General features: G+C 36.4%; 2 protein-coding genes and 1 long non-coding RNA gene across 18 annotated transcripts in view; 1 reads left to right on the forward strand and 2 right to left on the reverse strand.

Annotated features, from left to right (window-relative positions):
• LOC128613494 (lisH domain-containing protein ARMC9) overlaps positions 1-9,920 on the reverse strand; it is a 42,673-nt gene extending 32,753 nt beyond the window's left edge. For 2 of the 10 annotated variants that reach the window (XR_008386886.1, XM_053634304.1), the window contains exons 1-9: positions 9,634-9,920; positions 7,760-7,844; positions 7,542-7,666; positions 6,092-6,217; positions 5,573-5,758; positions 4,932-5,087; positions 4,315-4,407; positions 1,353-1,377; positions 920-1,065 (exon numbers count right to left, since the gene is read on the reverse strand). Coding sequence is in view for 9 of the 10 variants with exons in the window: in XM_053634304.1 (XP_053490279.1) it covers positions 920-1,065; positions 1,353-1,377; positions 4,315-4,407; positions 4,932-5,087; positions 5,573-5,758; positions 6,092-6,217; positions 7,542-7,616 (807 nt within the window). In the remaining variant the exon portion in view is untranslated. Of the gene's footprint in view, positions 1-919; positions 1,066-1,352; positions 1,378-4,314; positions 4,408-4,931; positions 5,088-5,572; positions 5,759-5,901; positions 6,016-6,091; positions 6,218-7,541; positions 7,667-7,759; positions 7,845-9,633 lie in introns of those variants that run through there. The other 8 variants (XM_053634302.1, XM_053634301.1, XM_053634303.1 and 5 more) reach the window with 8 other exon arrangements.
• LOC128613496 (uncharacterized) lies at positions 3,172-4,298 on the reverse strand. The gene is made up of 2 exons (XR_008386887.1): positions 3,532-4,298; positions 3,172-3,384 (listed from the first exon to the last, which is right to left on the reverse strand). It is a non-coding gene; the product is annotated as an uncharacterized LOC128613496 (long non-coding RNA).
• Positions 9,183-17,241, forward strand: polr2h (RNA polymerase II, I and III subunit H). 7 transcript variants are annotated; one of them, XM_053634315.1, is made up of 7 exons: positions 9,183-9,207; positions 10,985-11,075; positions 11,795-11,891; positions 12,070-12,153; positions 12,877-12,970; positions 14,996-15,079; positions 16,981-17,241. In XM_053634315.1, the coding sequence occupies exons 3-7, from the start codon at positions 11,819-11,821 to the stop codon at positions 17,096-17,098; spliced, it is 453 nt and encodes a 150-aa protein (XP_053490290.1). In that variant the 5' UTR covers positions 9,183-9,207; positions 10,985-11,075; positions 11,795-11,818; the 3' UTR covers positions 17,099-17,241. The 7 variants fall into 7 exon arrangements, with proteins under 7 accessions (XP_053490290.1, XP_053490288.1, XP_053490289.1 ...); XM_053634313.1 differs by lacking the exons at positions 9,183-9,207; positions 10,985-11,075 and adding an exon at positions 11,092-11,273 and having other exon boundaries at positions 11,792-11,891; XM_053634314.1 differs by lacking the exons at positions 9,183-9,207; positions 10,985-11,075 and adding an exon at positions 11,092-11,273.
• The last annotated feature ends 1,343 nt before the right edge of the window (positions 17,242-18,584 follow it).

Here is an 18,584-nt window from a genome sequence, read left to right on the forward strand (position 1 = left end):
TGTTTTTTTGCTTATGAGACCAGTTACTGTGAAACAACTTCTTGAAATGGAGAGAATAAAGTTTTTATTCGCATTTCCTTCAGAAATGTGGAATTAATTATTATTCATTTAAAAGGTATAAAAGGCAGAACTATTGGTATCGGCCGATATCACTCTGAATTAAATTTATTGAATAATAAAGTTATCGGTATCGGCTGAGAAATTTAGTATCGGTGCATCTCTAGTTTTCATAATATGTGAGTGAGAATCGCTGTAACAGGAGAGTGTTATTGCATCATCAGATTCAATATGCAAATACAGGAAATGTGACCCCAGTTTACCAGGGATAGGGGCTGGGCATGTAGTGTTGAGGGTGTTTCCAATCAGCATATACGTGCACTGGAGTCGATGGCAAGTTTTGTGTGAGTTTTAATGAAATGTTTATCACTGTCTCGCAGAGAGACAGGCAAATAAAACTTGATTATTATCTTTATTATTACAATTTTTTTTTAAAAAGATGTTCGAATATTAGGGGATGTCTGCGTTTATCAGTTGTACTGTATAAATCCCAAGGATTGAGTATTATTTATTTATTTATTTATTTATTCATCTATTTATTTAAATTATACAGAAAAAAAAATCTGATTAAAATCCATTAACGTTTACTCTGAATTGTTTTCACTTCTGAGTTGGTTTCTGCTATTGACATTTTTCAGTGTGCTTCCTGGAGTCTTTAGAATTGAGCAACGTTTATTTCTGAATAATGCTAAGAATTATCTGGTAAAAAAAACATTCCTTTGTACTGAATTCATTCATTCATTCAAATCAATTTATTATTAACAATTCTGAGACACTAGTTGTTGTATGTGGCAGTAAAAAATGTTTAAAAAAAATAAAATAAATAAATCAAATAAATGAAAATAAAATGGATATTTCTTGCCATTTTCCCATTGACGGTAGCCTCAAGTGTGTCCACCAGGTCAGCAGTTGCACTGATGAGGTTGTAATGATCAAACTGGATCTTATTGAACTTCTTTATGTATGCTGAAACCTGCTTCTTTGCTTCAGCTAGCTGCTTCATGTGCTCTGCACACACACACACACACACACACACACACACACACACACACACTCACTTTAATCGAAGAGGATATACAAAATGGACCAAAAAAAAAAAAAAAAAATACGAAGCAAGAATAAGTTTTACTTTGTTATAAAATCATAATGCATGTCGGAGTGTTGGCGATGTACGCTGAGGACACCTAGTGGTCTGTGTCAGTACTGCAGCAGAGTAGCCTCATCTACATATCATACTGAAAATGAAGCTAAACATTTGGGACTATTTTTAATATCAACAGTGAATAAATTATTACCTCTGTTGCTGTTTGTGCTCTCTCTCTGTTGAGATATAGCTAAGGAAATCCAACTTTACATTTTATTAAAAAACAACAACAAAACCATTATTTCTCCATAAATACCATTAACTATATGTATTATATACAAATAGTATTTCTGCTGATTCTGAAAACTAAATACATCTGATACACTGATCTATGCATTTATAAACTGGAAACTCAGTGTAGATAAATATTTTGTATTTTGAGTGTGTTGTTCACTGTTGAGATGGATCGAAACAAATTACCATCAACACTGTTGTGTCAGTAAAAGAACCCAAATTGAATGAAATGATTAATTGTTTTTCCCAGCTGTTTTTTTAAAAAAATTATTTTCTAACTTTACTCCCCAACATACATACTATCTATGTACAGTGCTGTGAAAAAATATTTGCCCACATCCTGATTTCTTCTGTTTTGTGTATATCTTGTACTAAATTGTTTCAGAAATTAAATCGAAATCTAAGATAAAACAAAGGCAACCTGAGTAAACATAAAATACAGTTTTTAAATGATGATGTTAGTTATTGAAGCAAAAAAGTTATCCAATACCAACTGGGCCTGTGTGAAAATGTATTTGCCCCCATGGTCACTAATTCCACAAATCTATGAAATAATGGGGTTCAGCTGGACTAGACACAACCAGGCCTCATTACTACAAACCCTGTTCAATCAAATCAACACTTAAATAGAACTTTTTCAACAGCACTTCCCAGGTGTGGAAGACCTTCCAAAATTCCTCCAAGAGCACGACTACTCATCCAGGATGATACAAAAGAGCCAAGGACAACTTCAAAAGGACCTACTGATCTCTCTTGCATCAAAAAAGGCCACTGTTCATGACTCCAATATCAGAAAGACACTGGGCAAAAATGGCATCCATGGAAGAGTGGCGAGGTGAAAACCACTGCTAACCCAGAAGAACATTAAGGCTCATCTGAATTTTGCCAAAACACACCTTGATGATCCTCCAACCTTTTGGGAGAATGTTCTGTGGATTGATGAGTCGAATGTGGAACTGTTTGGAAGACAGGGGTCCCGTTACATCTGGCGTAAACCAAACACCGAATTCCACAGAAGAGCGTCATACCTACGGTGAAGCATGGTGGTGGAAGTGTGATGGTGTGGGGATGCTTTGTTGCTTCAGGGCATGGGCAACTTGCAATAATTGAGGGAAACATGAATTCTGCTCTCTACCAGAAAATCCTAAAGGAGAATGTCTGGTGTTCAGTCCATAAGTTGAAACTCAAGCACAACTGGATTATGCAGCAAGACAATGATCCAAAGCATAGGAGTAAGTCCTAGTCCTAGAAGTAAGTGAAAGACTGATCGGACATATTTGGTTGCAGTTATTGCTGCAAAAGGTGGCACTTAAGTTTAAGGGGGCAATTCGTTTTTCACATTGGTGATAGGTGTCTTCTCAAGCTCCTTCTCAAGCTCCTGAGCATGACAAAAGTATTTACACTTCAAAATGTCCCTAATGATGTGTTGTAAATTTACAGTGTTATAATAGTCTTTGAGCAAAGTATCTTTTTTGACATTGTTATCTATACTGTTATAACATTAGTGCTATAGAGTGCCCTCCACTAACATTGGCACCCTTGGTAAATATGAGCAAAGGTGGTTGTGAAAAATTGTCTTCATTGTTTAACATTTTGATCTTTTGTTCAAATAATTCACAAAAATACTCTGCTCTATATTGCCAATATTATTGGAGGGTACTGTAACTAGATTCAGAACTCATTTCTCACAATATAGCATCATATTTTTATCATATCTATCCAGTAGATCCAGAGCATTCACTGTTTCAAAACCATTTATTACAAGTAATATAATGATATTTGCTCTGGGACTGTAACGCTGGGGAAAAAGACATGCCAGCAGAATAAATCTGTGTCAGTACACACATTGTGACACTTTACTCACATCAGCATAATCTCACATGCCATGTTTACAGTCAGTGCAGACTTTTTCATAAAGCTAACAAACCATCTATGAACATGAGCATAACCTAAACAAAAAACAGCACAAGTCTCACAACATACACATTATCACACTGACATTTTTTCCCCATAACTGCACATATCCAACTCTTTTATTTGTCTCATACCACAGCAATTTACCAATGATTGACACATTTTTATCTGTTTGTACTTACATGTAATGTTGTTTAACATCCATGAAACAAGTTAGTTCCTATTCTCATTTACGTTATAGCAGCTATAAACAGCCGTTCCCTCACCAGCCACTTTTTTCTCTCTCTTCAAATTCAATAAGTACAAAACCCCCCCGCAGTTTGTCATGTTACTGAAAAACCGCAGAGTGTAAACTCCTCTGTTCTGAAGATGTCAGAAAACTTCAGCTTTACCTCTGACTGTTACAAAGCACTGACACTGGAGACTCCTTCCATAAAACTTCTGTCCATAAAACGTCACCATATCAACATTTAAATTTTTTTAAAAATTTTTTTTAAAAACCTCATAAGCCCCTATGAAGGAGCAGTTACTATAGAAACAATAACTTATTAGACCAAGCAAATTAACATAATCCTGCATTTGGCAGCTACATTACTGTCTGTTATAGAAAAATAATCAATACCTTCTGACCAATCACAATCCAGAATTCAAGAGAAGCATGGTGTAATCCTTAATATCAAATAATATATTTTAAAAAAACTAGTCCTGGTAACACATTTAGGATTTAAAAAAAAATATATTCTATATAAACTATTTTTATGTTAATGTTATATGCTTGATGGTGAAAGATTGTCAAGCAGCACTTGCTATAATATTAATTTGCAGTTTGTATTGAGAATCAGCTGATTGGTTGGTGTATGAGAGTCTCTAAAAAAAGAACACCCGAATAAAATTTTAACAACATGCCATGACGGCTATCATCATCAGTCATGTGACGTGTAATCAGTGTTTAAAGGAAAGGATACATATAATGCGAGCAGCCTCGGTGTAGCGGATGCTTTCAGGGTCGAGACCAAAACCTTTTCAAGATTTTTTCTTAAATCTTGAGTCCAGGAGTCCTGAAAACAAAGACAAACACACACAATAAAATAACTTATTAATGCTAATTTTGTATGTACTGTTGTACTTTACACATATGAAACGAAACAGTTCACACTTTACCATCAACTAAACTTTAACAATATAATCACAGAGGCTTAACTCCAAACTGGCTCCTTACTGGATACACAGCACACTACATATAACAGTGTGCAAGCTATTATTCTCCTTCCCTACATAGTGCACTTACATGAGGTATAGGGTGTACATGAAATACAGAGCACAGCAGAAAAACTAAAATATAAGCTTCTCCAGCCTACAAAGTGCACTAGATATCCAGCAGAGACCCAGCTCCCTTACTCCATACATCAGAAGAAAGTCATGAGATGGGACCAAACAAGACTGAAAAGTCTGGATCACATGGTTTTGTTTTGAACTAATATGAATAAAACCTGAGTTTTGACATAAATTTAGTGGGTGTTTTTTTTTTGTTTTAAGATAGGAGGTGTAAGAGAGGATGTGTAGCAGTGGAGATGATGATCACCTGGAAGAGCTCCTTGAATGACGGATGTGCTACAGGGTTGGGAACGAAAGGCAGAGCGTAAAACGGCAGGAACTCTGTGGTTTGGCTCAGTGCTGCGCCTCTTGTCTCCAAGAAGTGCTTAAAATGCCTGATCTGCTCATCACACTCAGCTTTATCCTTTAAAGGAAAACGAAATTTCAAGATTACACACAGCCAGATTAACACGTCATGCGATCATTAATCATTATTGTTAATAAAAATTTCTAAGCTATGAGGTAATCTCTGCACATTTTATAATACGCTAGTGTGTCTATAGTAACAGCTTGTTCACAGGGAATTGTACAGTCAATGCTTCACAAACAGATTTTGTTTTTTTTAAAAAAAATCATTGATATGGTGAAGTTGTCTGAGTGGAGACGTTTATTTAACATTTATGGAAAGGAGTCTCCAGTGTCAGTGCTTTGTAAAAAGCAGAGGTAAAGCGGTAACAGTGAATTTTCCAACATCTTCAGCTTATGCTTTTAACATGACGCTAACTTTGAACAGGAACATTAAATGTAACTATAAATCATGCTTCATATGTCATGCTCTGTTCACTATTAAGAAACTGATGGTTAATAAAATCATGTCAATAAAAAACTTTCTTTATTTTATTTTTCTACCTGCTTTCCAACAGAGTTCTTCAGTGGATAGATGACGAAGTGAACGTGCAGGTAGAACTCCAGTTTCTGCACGGCGAGGTCGCTGTCACGGATGTGTGCAGGTATGTTTTTTGTCCAAAGCTTGAAGAAAACCTTCATCTCTCCATCATCAAACGAGCTGAGCAGATCTTTCTGCAGACCATCTTTCTATGGACACGGCAGAGAACAGCTCACAGCTCCTCCAGTGCACACATTTATTTTGCAAAAATTATGTATATAATAGTTTGTTTGTTTTTTTATAAAAAATAAACTGATGCCGTAAATCAGAGACATGGTGAGATGGAACGCACTGCTAATGCACAGACGATGTCCCAGAACCACTGCAAGAACACTCAGCAATCATAATCTGCTTTATGTAGGAAAAGATATGAAGCCTGTAAACTGAATATCTGAATGCTGCTGTTCTGTAAATTAGAAGGAGAACGATCAGGGCGGAGTCTGCAGAGTGAAGGACTGTAAAGGTAACGTAATCGTGCTTACCTGTATGGTTAGCGTTTTGGAGTCTTCAGCTAAATGGCTGCGTTCTTTTGTCACAGGTTTTCCTTTGCTCTTGCATTCCTTCTCAAAGGTCATCACTGTTTCCTCCAGCTCACAGAACTTCAGGTACTAGAGATTACAAACGCATTCATTAGATATACATACAAGCCTTCCCGAACATGTCCTTTTACACCATGTAAAATAATACACTGTTTAACATGCAGAGGACTGTCTCTATACTTATACTATAATTCATAAAATCACCAGCATTTATAAATATGCTTGAATATGTAATTAGGAGGCACCTCAGTGTCCGCCTGCCTTCTCTATTTGCCTAACATCAGCTCAATGTCTGCTAGTAAACCAGCTCATATTAGCCACGGGTCCAAATGGAGGAGTCAGATTTCAGTATCAGATTTGCATTCTCCTTTTCATAATGTTTCCATGACAATCTCCATCTATTCATTACTAACATTAAACAAGCGGGTTTGCATGGAAATGTTCCCTGGTTCTACATTATCCAGGATTAATTTACATACTGACCTATAATTCATTGGATTAAACCCTATTTTGTGACATCACAAACTGAGCTCATACGTAGCTCTGCCCACTCATTACTGTTATGCACAAGTCTCTTATATAAAGCACACCTATTATGGTTTTGAAATGTACCTAATTTTGTTTTAAAGGTCTCATACAACAGATGTACATGCATCAAAGATCAAAAAACTCTTTAATGTGCTCATAATTTCAATTACAGCATTACCCCCCCCCCCCTCCGTGTCACAAACGACTCGTTAAACGGTCCGTTCTAAAGGATTCATTCTAAACTCCTCCTTTCAGAGAGAATACTCTGCTCTGATTGGTCAGATGTCCCAGTCTGTTGTGATTGGTCTACCGCTGTCAGCGAGCAGCCAATGAAGACCAGAGGCAGGGCTTTTTGTTACAAACCTATGTAGGTTAGTACGGGAAGTAAAGTCTGGAATTACTAACGACTCATTTCAGCTGTTCAGAATCGGTTCCTTCTTTTGGGAGTCAATAACTCCGTTTGTCGTGTACCTTGATTTTTGAAACTTTGCAGACTTTTTACATTCACAAACAGCTCTAACACACTACATGAAAGGTAATATTTGAAAAAAAACACAATAGGTGCACTTTAAATAGAAAATGCATCTTTAGCAAATTTAATCCAAACACCCACATGTACAGAATAGAAATCAGCATGGAAGAGGATTGTAAACATGTTAAAACTATCATTCTGGAGATTTCAGTGAGAATCTCAAGTCCGAATTATAAACCTTAGTGATGATTCTTTACAATTACACTCAACTAACTAAAAAGGTACAACAGAAGTTACGATTATTTCTCTAACACACCACACTGCAACACATCACATTAATAATCCTGGAGGTGAACTACTAGCAAAATGTTCATTAATGTTGCATAAACCTACTTCTCTGATCATCAGTAGGACATCTGCTTCATTCGCCAAGACGTCCCCCATCTCTGTAGAGCTACTGGAACTCATGTATCCACAATCTGATAAACACAGGGGCTCAGATTTGTTCCTATCAATAACTGAGATAAATGTGCAGAGTGATACACAGTAATTAGGTCAAATAAATCTGATCTAAAAATGAAATAAAGAAATTAATAAATAAATAAACATACTGGATTAGAATTGGCACCCTGTCCAGGGTGTACACCGCCTCGTGCCTGATGCTCCCTGGGATAGGCTCCAGGTTTCCCCGTGACCCTGAAAAGGATTAAGCGGTATAGAAGATGGATGGATGGATACTGGAGTAGAATACACAAATAAAGATTGATTTCCTAAAAAAACAAACAACAAAAACAAAAAAAAAACCAGGACGGAGTGCCAATCCATAACAGGGCACAATCACACACACATTCACACACTATGGACAATTTAGACATGCCAATCAGCTTACCATGCATGTCTTTGTACTGGGGAGGAAACCAGAGTACCTGGAGGAAACCCCCGCAGCACGGGGAAAACATGCAAGTGCCGCCCATACAGTGCACACTGGAGGTGCGAGGCAAACGTGCTAACCACAAAACCACCAAGCTCACAACAAAAAATATCATATAACAATTCGCAAAAACTTTTCTCAAAAACCTACACAATGTGTATCACGATGTACTGCAGCCAAACAGCCACACACACACACACACACACGCTCGCTCGCTCACACCTACACAAAACTGAGGACAATTGCACTTTTATTTCAGGTCATTTAACTGCAAAAATAAGAAAATAATAAGAAATTCTTGTCAAATTTTTGTATTGAATCTTTAAATCAAATCAGTTGCTTCCATTTAGTTTGTAAAAAAAAAAAAATTAAAAGATTTAAAGTTATCTGTAATATATCAGAAAAGCATACTGTGATATAATTCATCACAGTATTGATATTACATCGTCATATCACCCAGTGCTACAGAACACAGCCCATAATGTGTCACTGTTCACAATCAGTCTATCTTCATCATATCTTTGTTTTAATCATTTAATCACATGATTAAAATCAGGAGATTAGCAGACTATTAGGCTCTGATCACAAATAAGTGTTGACTCGTTGGGATCCCAAATGGCTCCCCAATATTTTGACCAGTGATTGTTCTTCTTTAACCTAACCATGTCTAGATCGTTTACATGAATCTTACTTCTAATAAAAGTACGTATTATTTCGTTAAAAATGAACTGAATTTGTTAACTTCTAATTAGTTAACTAATTTACTCTGCATCAGATTTAAAAAAAAAAAAAAGCATTTAACAAAAACAGTAAGCATCCCTACATTAATATTCTTGTACTTCATTACAGTCTTCCTCCTGAGAACTAGACTGGGAGTCGAACATACACGACTCACACAGACGAGCCGCTCAGATGGTGAAAAGTGCTTCTTGTGGAAGCATTTGAGCAGTTACTAACGATAAACGAATGAATAAAAAAATTAATGGCTTCGACTACATCTGCGAGAAAAAGAACGAAAGCTCACATTTTAGAATCGGTTCTCAACCTAAAGTTGGTTGAGTCAAATAGTCTGATCAGAAAGTCAACTCGTTGACGTACGACGCAATTCCCTCCAAAAGCATTGTTACGGTGACTCTCTTTGTATTTTATATTGTTGAACGCATTGTTATTATGGTTCATTTGGTATAGTAGACCACATTTCACGACTTTAACTTGTAAATATCGGGTTCTCTGCTTTCTAAAAGGTTCGATTCTAAGCATTATTCCTAATCATTAAACAGCAGTGGAGTTGAAAACAACTCACTGCTGTTATTCGAGGCCAAGCTAAACCTTAGCTGGCTAACAAACAACACCAGGCTAGTTAGCATTCTAATAAAATAGCTAACTTCATACTTTAGCAAATGCTTTATTATTATTATTATTAAGAAACATATTATCGCATGAGAGTATGTGTTAATATATTAAACGTTTTAAATATATATTCCTAAGTTTTAAAAAAATCCTATAATTAACTACCTAGCTAGTTTTCCAGAACACCTACGCTTGCATCCTTACCTCATTCACACAGCTCGTTTGCGGGGATAAAACTGTCGCGACACATTTCTATCCGCGTCTCTAAAATAACCAAAATCACGCTTAAGATGAGGAATAAAGTTTGTGAACAGAAAACGCAGATTTGTCAGCCGCTAAAAGAAGTTATCATGCGAGCTAGCAACGCAGCTAACGAACTGGTTTAAGGCTGGTAGCCATAGTAACTACAAACAAGACGCTTAGTGAATACACCTAGCAACGCAGAGAAACGGCCGTATGGTGGACTGAAGTGTCGTAAATACATTGGAACTGGTTTTGTAGTTCGAGTGGCTTAACTGTAAAATGCAACTAAAACAAATTTTCAGAATTGGCTACAATCTAAAGATATATCGCTACACCCTTTGAATGTGATCTCAATTAAAGTTGGAGTGGTTTTGAATGATAAGAACCTAGAATTTTTGATAAGCAATATTTTAGGTCAACACTTTATCCACAGATGTAAATATTTAAAGATTAAACCTCATTTCAATGGATGGAAGAATGATTTGAAGTTATCTGCAAAATCTCTGCAATGGATGTCGGACAGAAATGCCCTGAAACTTAACTTCTTTCTGCATTGGACTTGTTTATGTTATTAGAATAAGACCCTCATCCCTCTCCTAATTTTATTTATTTAGTTAATTTTTCCTTTGGTTCTGTGTTGTATCAACATGAAAACATATGTATGATTATTGAATTATGCCATAAATGTTTATACATGAATAAAAAAAAATAAATCAAAACAAATTAATAATTACAAAAAGAGAAACATGAACGTTCAGGTGAAATGTTAAACACGTATGTGTGTGCGCAAATAGGGTATGAATATACAATTTTCTAGGATCATAAATGTTCTCTTAGTGCAAAGGAGAGATAATAATTGCGTGTCTTAGAATAAGTCATGCTGGCTTAAATCTAACATTACACAGAATAGGAAGACACCCCACTGGACTCTGCACCCACTGCAATACACAAAAGACAGTAAATCACATTCTGTTAGAATGCAAACGATATGAGGAAGAAAGATATGAGCTAGAGATGCAAATTGGAAAGCAAAACATGACACTAAAGAACTTGCTGTGAAAAACATCTGGGAAAATGCACCTTCTCCTAATAAATTATCTAAAAAATACTGGGATAAGTGAGAGACTTTAGTAATTTAGTAAGGATATCTAGTATATAATAATTTATTTATTAATTTATTTATTATTTATCTATTTATTATTGTTGTTGTTTGTGTTATTATTATTATTATTATTATTATTATTATTATTATTGTTATTACTAATAATAATAATTTAATTTTTTTCCTGTAAATCTGCTGCCCACACTCCAGTCCAGTAGGTGGCGGTAATGCACCTCACGTTGGTTTGCCAATCGCCATTAAAACCAAAAGAAGAAGAAGACGAAGCTATTTTCTCTTGCAGGTTTGTGTTGCTCCGGAAGTAATTGTAAGGCGGACCAGTCAAAGGTGAAGCATGTTGCTGCAGCGCGGTAGATGAATGAAAGCTGTCTCTGGAAAATTGACTTTTTTTTTTAAAGTTTTCCCTTTTTTTCCTTTAATTGTGGGTTAATTTACATTTACCCATACTGTACCGACGTCGGATAAGGGTTTGTTCGAGTAAGTAAGTGACTGAAAATAAAGAACTTATTTAAAAAAAAATCTGAGTAATAACTAGCTTAGAAATGCTAGCATGCTAACGGTTATTGTATAAGTTAAAAAATATATTTATTTATAATTATTATTTTTTTTTTATTTCCGAAAAAATGGTCTTTAGAGAATGTACGATATACATGTGTAGATAAATAACGAGTAATATAAACATACATAAAGAGATATTTATATTAAGCAAAGGTATGTAAGAATGTAATATTTTGCTGTCAGTTTTTTTTTCCTCCTATTACTCTGCAGTACAGAGTGACGGATTAGACTGACTGCTTCCAGCTCAGTTATGGTTTAACATGTGCCACAATTCTTTATACAATCCCCCAAAATGTAAATAAGATACATTCACAATTACTTTTCATATAAAAGTAATAAAACTTTGGGGAAAAGAAAGGGGGGGGGTCCCCAGATGTGTTTGCTTTTTCTTCCCCCCCTTCATTTAAGTTTCTGAGAACAGATTTGGTTCTGTCCTGACAGCAGAAGTCGCCGTTGTTGGGCTGAAACATGGCTGGGATTCTGTTTGAGGATATTTTTGATGTGAAAGACATTGATCCTGATGGGAAGAAGTTTGACAGAGGTGAGGAACAGTGAGTTCAGCTCACATGTGCTTCTCGCGCTCTCTCTCACACATCTACATGATGATTATGAGCTAAAATGTATAAAACGTGACTAGAATTACAATCTTGTCCTGTTCACACTCCTCACACTGTGTGTGTGTGTGTGTGTTTATTTTCCCTTCGTTTTTTTTCTCACAGTGTCTCGTCTTCACTGTGAGAGCGAGTCGTTTAAAATGGACCTGATCCTGGATGTGAACACTCAGATTTACCCGGTCGACCTCGGTGAGGAAATCTACACTAATGTACAATATGCTCAAGAACGTAAAACACGCAACTCTTCACTACTCATCCTATGAGTCTCCAGGATCACGACTCGGCTTCACAATATACACAGCTCTACTCAGGGCACAGATATGCTCAATACACATGCTGTAAACTATAGAGCTTTACAATACACACAGCTACACTGTCAAGTTTGCAGGATTTGAGTACAGCACACAAACGTACACAGCTATACAATACATACAGCTGTACACAAGACTTAAAGCTGTGTGCAGTATGCATCTGTCCAATACACACAGCTTCACAACACACCCAGCTGTGTCCAATACACACAGCTCTGCATAATACACCCAGATACACACAACACACCCAGCTGTGTCCAATATACAACTCTTCAATACAAACAGCTCTGCATAATACACAGAGCGACACACAATACACACAAAATACACAGAGATATACACAACACACCCAGCTGTGTCCAATACACAACTCTCCAATACACACAGCTCTGCATAATACACACAGCTGTACACAGTGTACACAATGGCATATTTAGGTCTTCAGGATCACAGTATACACATCTGTACTGTACACCCAGCTACACAGTTGTACACCCTTGTTGATCATCAGGAATGCTGTCATTCTTATGTGATGTGCGTGTATGCAGCACAGCTGTAGTGGAACATCCGGATGTAATGGTGTGACTTTGGCGGTTTTCAGGAGATAAGTTCAGGCTGGTGATCGCCAGCACGCTGTATGAGGACGGCACTCCGGACGATGGCGAGTACAACCCCACTGACGACCGACCGTCCAGGTGACGCTAACATCCACTTTGTATACAGTGCCCTCCACTAATATTGGCACCCTTGGTAAATATGAGCAAAGAAGGCTGTGAAGACTTGTCTTTATTGTTTAACATTTTGATCTTTTGTTAAAGAAAAAAATCTTTTTTATATATAGGTGTGCAACAATTATTGGCACCCTATGAGCACATATGAGAAAATATTTGAAGTATATTCCCATTGATATTTGAATTTTTTTTTAGTACATTGGGGTGACTAGGAAGAGGAAATTGTTCAACCATGACTTCCTGTTTCACAGGGATATAAATATGAGGTAACACATGGGCCAAATTCCCTTAGTCATTCATAACAATGGTAAGACCAAGGAATATAGCTGTGATGTGCGGCAAAAGGTTGTTGAGCTTCACAAAATGGGAAGTGGCTATAAGAAAATAGCACAAGCATTGAAATGCCCGTTTCCACCAACAGGGCAATAATTAAGAAGTTCCAGTCAACTGAAAATGTTATGAATCAACCTGGAAAAGGACATGTCCAGCAGGACAGTGATTCAAAGCATACATCAAAATCAACACGAAAATGGTTTGCTGACCACAAAATCAAGGTCCTGCCATGGCCATCCCAGTCCCTTGATTTGAAACCCATAGAAAACCTGTGGGCTGAATTGAAGAGGAGAGTCCACCAGCATGGCCCTAGAAATTTGAAGGATCTGGAGAGAGTGATTTTAAAAAAAAAAAAAAAAAAAATTTTTTTTTTAACAATAGAAATTTTCAGTCGTCTTTGCTCATATTTACCAAGGGTGCCAATATTAGTGGAGGGCACTGTATATACTAGGGCTGGGCGATATGAGGAAAAATATCATCCTGATACTTGAGGACATTTCTACGATACATGATGCATATCACGATATATAGCTAACAAACTGTCTGTAAAAGCAGTAGTAAAATAGAAAATGTTAAACTGCGTTTGACGATACTTTTCTTTTATGCATACAAAGCCATTAAAAAAAAAACAAAAAAAAAAACTAAAGTCAGCGGCATCCATTCACTGGTACCATTTCATTTGTAATGATTAAAAACTTAAAAAATACCTCACCATACCAACGGTATCTCAGAAAAGTGTATCGCATAATCATTTATCACAATATCAATATTATATGGATCTATAGCCCAGCCCTAACAAATGTTTTGTAGGACAAATCCTGAGATGAAGGGAAATGGGCTTGGGCTCGTGCTGTTTGTCATTTTGTACGAATTTTAAAGTAAAAATGTTTTTTAATAATGTGCTCTGCACTCTGCATACAGTCTGGCAACCCTGACCCAGCTCACTTTTTTTTTTTTTTTTAACATTTTTATTTCACTGTTTTCATTTAACTTTTATTATTGACCTTACTTTTATTGGCAAGTTACGTTCACATTCATTTTATATTATATTACTTTATTAATGGTTACAAATTGCTGTATAATAATGTACAGAATATAATATATTAATTGCTATCAATTAATTTTTTTAATGCTATTGGTTCTATTCTTGGAATTTTATTATTTTTCTTTTATTTTAAGTAGTAACATAATTACAAATTATCTACTTGGATGAAAATTAATTAATTAATATAAATCATTAATATTAAATGAATAAACAGTAATTAAAAAAAAAATCTTTCCTTGTCAGTCTACTATTTGTTAGAATTATTATTACTCCACAGTGCTGAAAGAGAGGGTCTGAAGCTTACTGAAGCTTACTGAAGCTTGACGTTCCTCATTGTTGACTTTCTCACTCACTCCCTTTTTAAATACAGACACTTTATCGGACGTTTCTCTCGAATGGCAAAAGCGTCAATTGGACCCTCCTACTGTAAATAACTGAATGTGTAAAAGAAGGTGTGCACTTAGAAATACAAAGGGGAAAAAAAACTTTGGCAGAAAGTAATGAACTAGCTCACAAAGCTGTTGACGTTTGAAGCACTGAAATCTTGGCATTTAAGTGTGTGTGTGTGTGTGTGTGTGTGTGTGTGTGTGTGTGTTTTTTCCTCTCTTCAGGGCGGATCAGTTTGATTACGCCATGTACGGTAAAGTGTATAAGATCGAGGGAGACGAGACTTCGACAGAAGCAGCGACACGGCTGTAAGTGCGATTGTTAACATGCTTGTACACATTATTTTCCTTTAGACAATCACTGATCTCACTTTCTCCATGTTCACGATCATGTACATGTTAGATCTGATATCCGATTCTCATCTGATCCCTTCTGATCCCTTCTTTCGGGCCACATCCAAAGGTGCTGGAACTCGATCCAAAAAAAGTCAGTTCACTGATTCCAGGCAATGAACACTTAGTGTCAACTCCAAAATTCTGAGTTGATTCTGCACACTGAGTGAAAATGGTTCACTCTGTGCAAACATGCCAAAGAAAGTGAGTTTAGCCTCTGAGTGTTTCATTAAGCAAGACAGCCAGTAGATATTGAATTGATGCCGATCATCAATTGAGTTGCACCAAGAAACAAATCAAATCACAGTTTTAGTATGACTTTTATTTAATTTTATTTTGTGGCTTTTAGTATGAATGTTAGCTTTAAGGTTCTCTCTAAGCTTGTGTGATACAAAACCAATGACAAGTTTCACATTAAGAAGAATATATACGCATTCAAAACTTAGTCTCTCTTTACCAGCAATACGGATCAGCAATTTTGATGACATCATTCTGCAATTCAGCTTCTCATCAGATTTTGTCCAGTCAAATGCTCTCTAGAATCTGAAGTGGCCCGCCCCCAACATTATAACAGTCACCATGCCAAAGTTGCCGTTGTTGAGCGAGAGAACTCGTATGAGCAAGCATGGGTCGTAAATGTGTCTTTGGCTGTTCGAACATGTTCTTTTTATTCAGTTTTCTGACTAAATTGGTTAAGAAGGAAATGGCTTGAATTCATTCACTTTGAAGAAGGAGGTATTTGTGCTTGGTATGGAGCTTACAGTTTCCAGACTTGACTAAATGTTAAGTATAGGAAAAAGGGGCAGGAGACACTCGATATGTCCCGCCCTGACTTCCTGTTTCAGAGGAAATTACGTCAACAGATCAAATAATGCTGCGTGTTTCAAGGCACTTCCCTGGGATGTTATTAAAGAGTGTGAAGGAGGCGTCACATCATGTACATTGTTCCCTGTTGAACAATCTTACATTTTACATTTGGCAGATGTCCTTATTGAGAGAGATTTTTTTTATACAACTGAGCAGTTGATCGTTAACGGCCTTGCTTAAGGATTGTTTAGGATTTGAACCTTCCGATCGGTAGTCCAACATTTTAACCACTGAGCTACCACTGCCCTATCTGTACACTTGTGCTGTAGGTTTAATGCACTTCTGGGCTCATTTAATCTCCTCCTATAGATCATAAATATGATACTACTAAAGCACAGACAGGACAAACTAAATATCAATTACGAGTTATTGTGTAGGAGTGGGAATTATAAAGTTCAGTTGACAAAAATGATTATTACATTGAGCCATGACGTTTTGAACTCTCATATTTTATTATACTTTTAAACACTATTTTGGTGGAAAATATATACAGTGTATCCCAAAAGTCTCCATACTTATGGGACTATGTTTACCAGCACCACATCGGTTGAGCCGTTGTCGGTGGATGCTCGTGGACCTCCCATTCTCGGTTGGTCTGCAACACGTCCAGTCTTTGAGTGTGTTAAGTTTGGCAGCAGTGTCGTGTGTGTGTGTGTGTGTGTGTGTGTGTGTGTGTGTGTGTGTGTGAGAGATGTATAATGAATGAGAGAGAGAACTATAATGTATTAGACTATATAAGAAATTTGGAAGCCATTTTTGCTAAAAAAAAAAGTGCCAATGTCCCCTATGTATGGAGACTTTTAGGACACCTTGTATATTTAGTGTTGTGTGTGTGTGTGTGTATATAGAACATATTTAACATTAATTCATTTTCAGAAAGAATGTAAATTGACCCTCTAAGTCCAAGCTTCTGAAATATACAACACTTTTCCCCTTTTTCCTCTCTTTAGTTCTGCATACGTGTCGTACGGTGGCCTGTTGATGCGACTTCAGGGTGACGCCAACAACCTGCACGGCTTTGAGGTCGATTCTCGAGTTTACCTGCTCATGAAGAAACTTGCATTCTAACTGTGTATGTGTGTGTTTTTGTAGTGCTGATGATGACAGCATGAGGGAAGTACAGCTCTGAAATCTCCAGCTGTATTTGTAAAAGCTGGGGAAAAGTCGAGCGCAAAGTGACTATAATGTAAATAAAACTCCTTTTATATGTATTTATCAGTCTTTTGCATTTTTACTCAGTAACTGACATCTACACATGTTTGTAGGAGTGAGCGCAAAAGTTTGTGCACCCTTAGCACAAAATAAAGACTACAACCAACGAAATTAAATACGTTGTGTGTATGGTTCCATAAAATTATGAAAATGAAGAGCAAAGAAGGTTAAAATTACACCAGTTCAAAAGATTACACCCCTGTGTGAATGGGATTATAAATATACAACCCCAATTCCAAAAGTTGGGATGTTCAGAAACATTTTTGATCATTCATGTTCCATACCTGTCTGTTATATAGTTTTATAAAAGTTATTTTTTAAAAATCACGTTATGAAAAGTAATTAAAAAAGTATAAAGCAAAAAAAAATTTAGCTATCAAAAAATGTGTGTGTGTGTGTATATATATATATATATATATATATATATATATATATATATATATATATATATATATATATATATATATATAAAAATTATAATTATACATATACATATATGGGAAAGGCTTGGGGGGGCCTTAGCTGCAAAAGGTTGAGAACCTCTGCTCTAAACTAAAGAGGAGAGGGACCATCCAGCTTTTTGTCAGTGCTGAGTTCAAAAGCCTGTATCTCTGATGGTATGGGTGTGCATTGGAATGGGCAGCTTGCACATCTGGAAAGGCACAAGCAGTGCTGAACGATATATACAGGTTTTAGGTATTTCAGGTTTTTAAGGTTTTAATTCAATCCAGATTCCATCCCATTTTTGCTTCTGAGAGACTCTCTCTAAGATACTCTTCCATCCATCCATCCATCCATCTTCTACCGCTTACTCCTTTTCAGGGTCGCGGGGAACCTGGAGCCTATCCCAGGGAGCATCGGGCACAAGGCGGGGTACACCCTGGACAGAGTGCTAATTAAGATACTCTTTTTATACCCAATCATGTTACTGACCTGTTGCCAATTAACCTAATTAGTAGCAAAATGTTCCTCCAGTTGTTTCTTTTTTGTAACACTTATTTTTCCAACCTTTTGTTGCCCCTGTCCCAACTTTTTTGAGATGTGTTGCGGCCATGAAATTCACAATTACCTTATTTTTTCCTTACAATGGTACATTTTCAGAGTTTAAACATTTGATATGTTTTCTATGTTCTATTGTGAATTAAGAGTTGCAAATCATTGCATTCTCGTTTTATTTACAGTTTACACAGTGCCCCAACATTTTTTGGAATTGGGGTTGTATAAGTAATATATTCTGCAATAATTATTCTCTTGTACGTTGGCTCTTTAACACTATAACTGTCCTCTGCTTAGCAAACAGATCCATTCAGTTGTATTATTCAGTAATATTTGGCCTCATTTC

This window comes from Ictalurus furcatus, chromosome 10 (genome assembly GCF_023375685.1).
Source record: "Ictalurus furcatus strain D&B chromosome 10, Billie_1.0, whole genome shotgun sequence".
Classification (NCBI taxonomy): Eukaryota; Metazoa; Chordata; class Actinopteri; order Siluriformes; family Ictaluridae; genus Ictalurus; species Ictalurus furcatus.

Coding starts and splice junctions, on each gene's coding strand:
- polr2h (XM_053634315.1), top strand. CDS start 11,819: ATGGCTGGGATTCTGTTTGAGGATATTTTTGATGTGAAAGACATTGAT. Junction 12,971..14,995: donor ACTGACGACCGACCGTCCAG/GTGACGCTAACA, acceptor TCCTCTCTTCAG/GGCGGATCAGTTTGATTACG. Junction 15,080..16,980: donor ACAGAAGCAGCGACACGGCT/GTAAGTGCGATT, acceptor TCCTCTCTTTAG/TTCTGCATACGTGTCGTACG.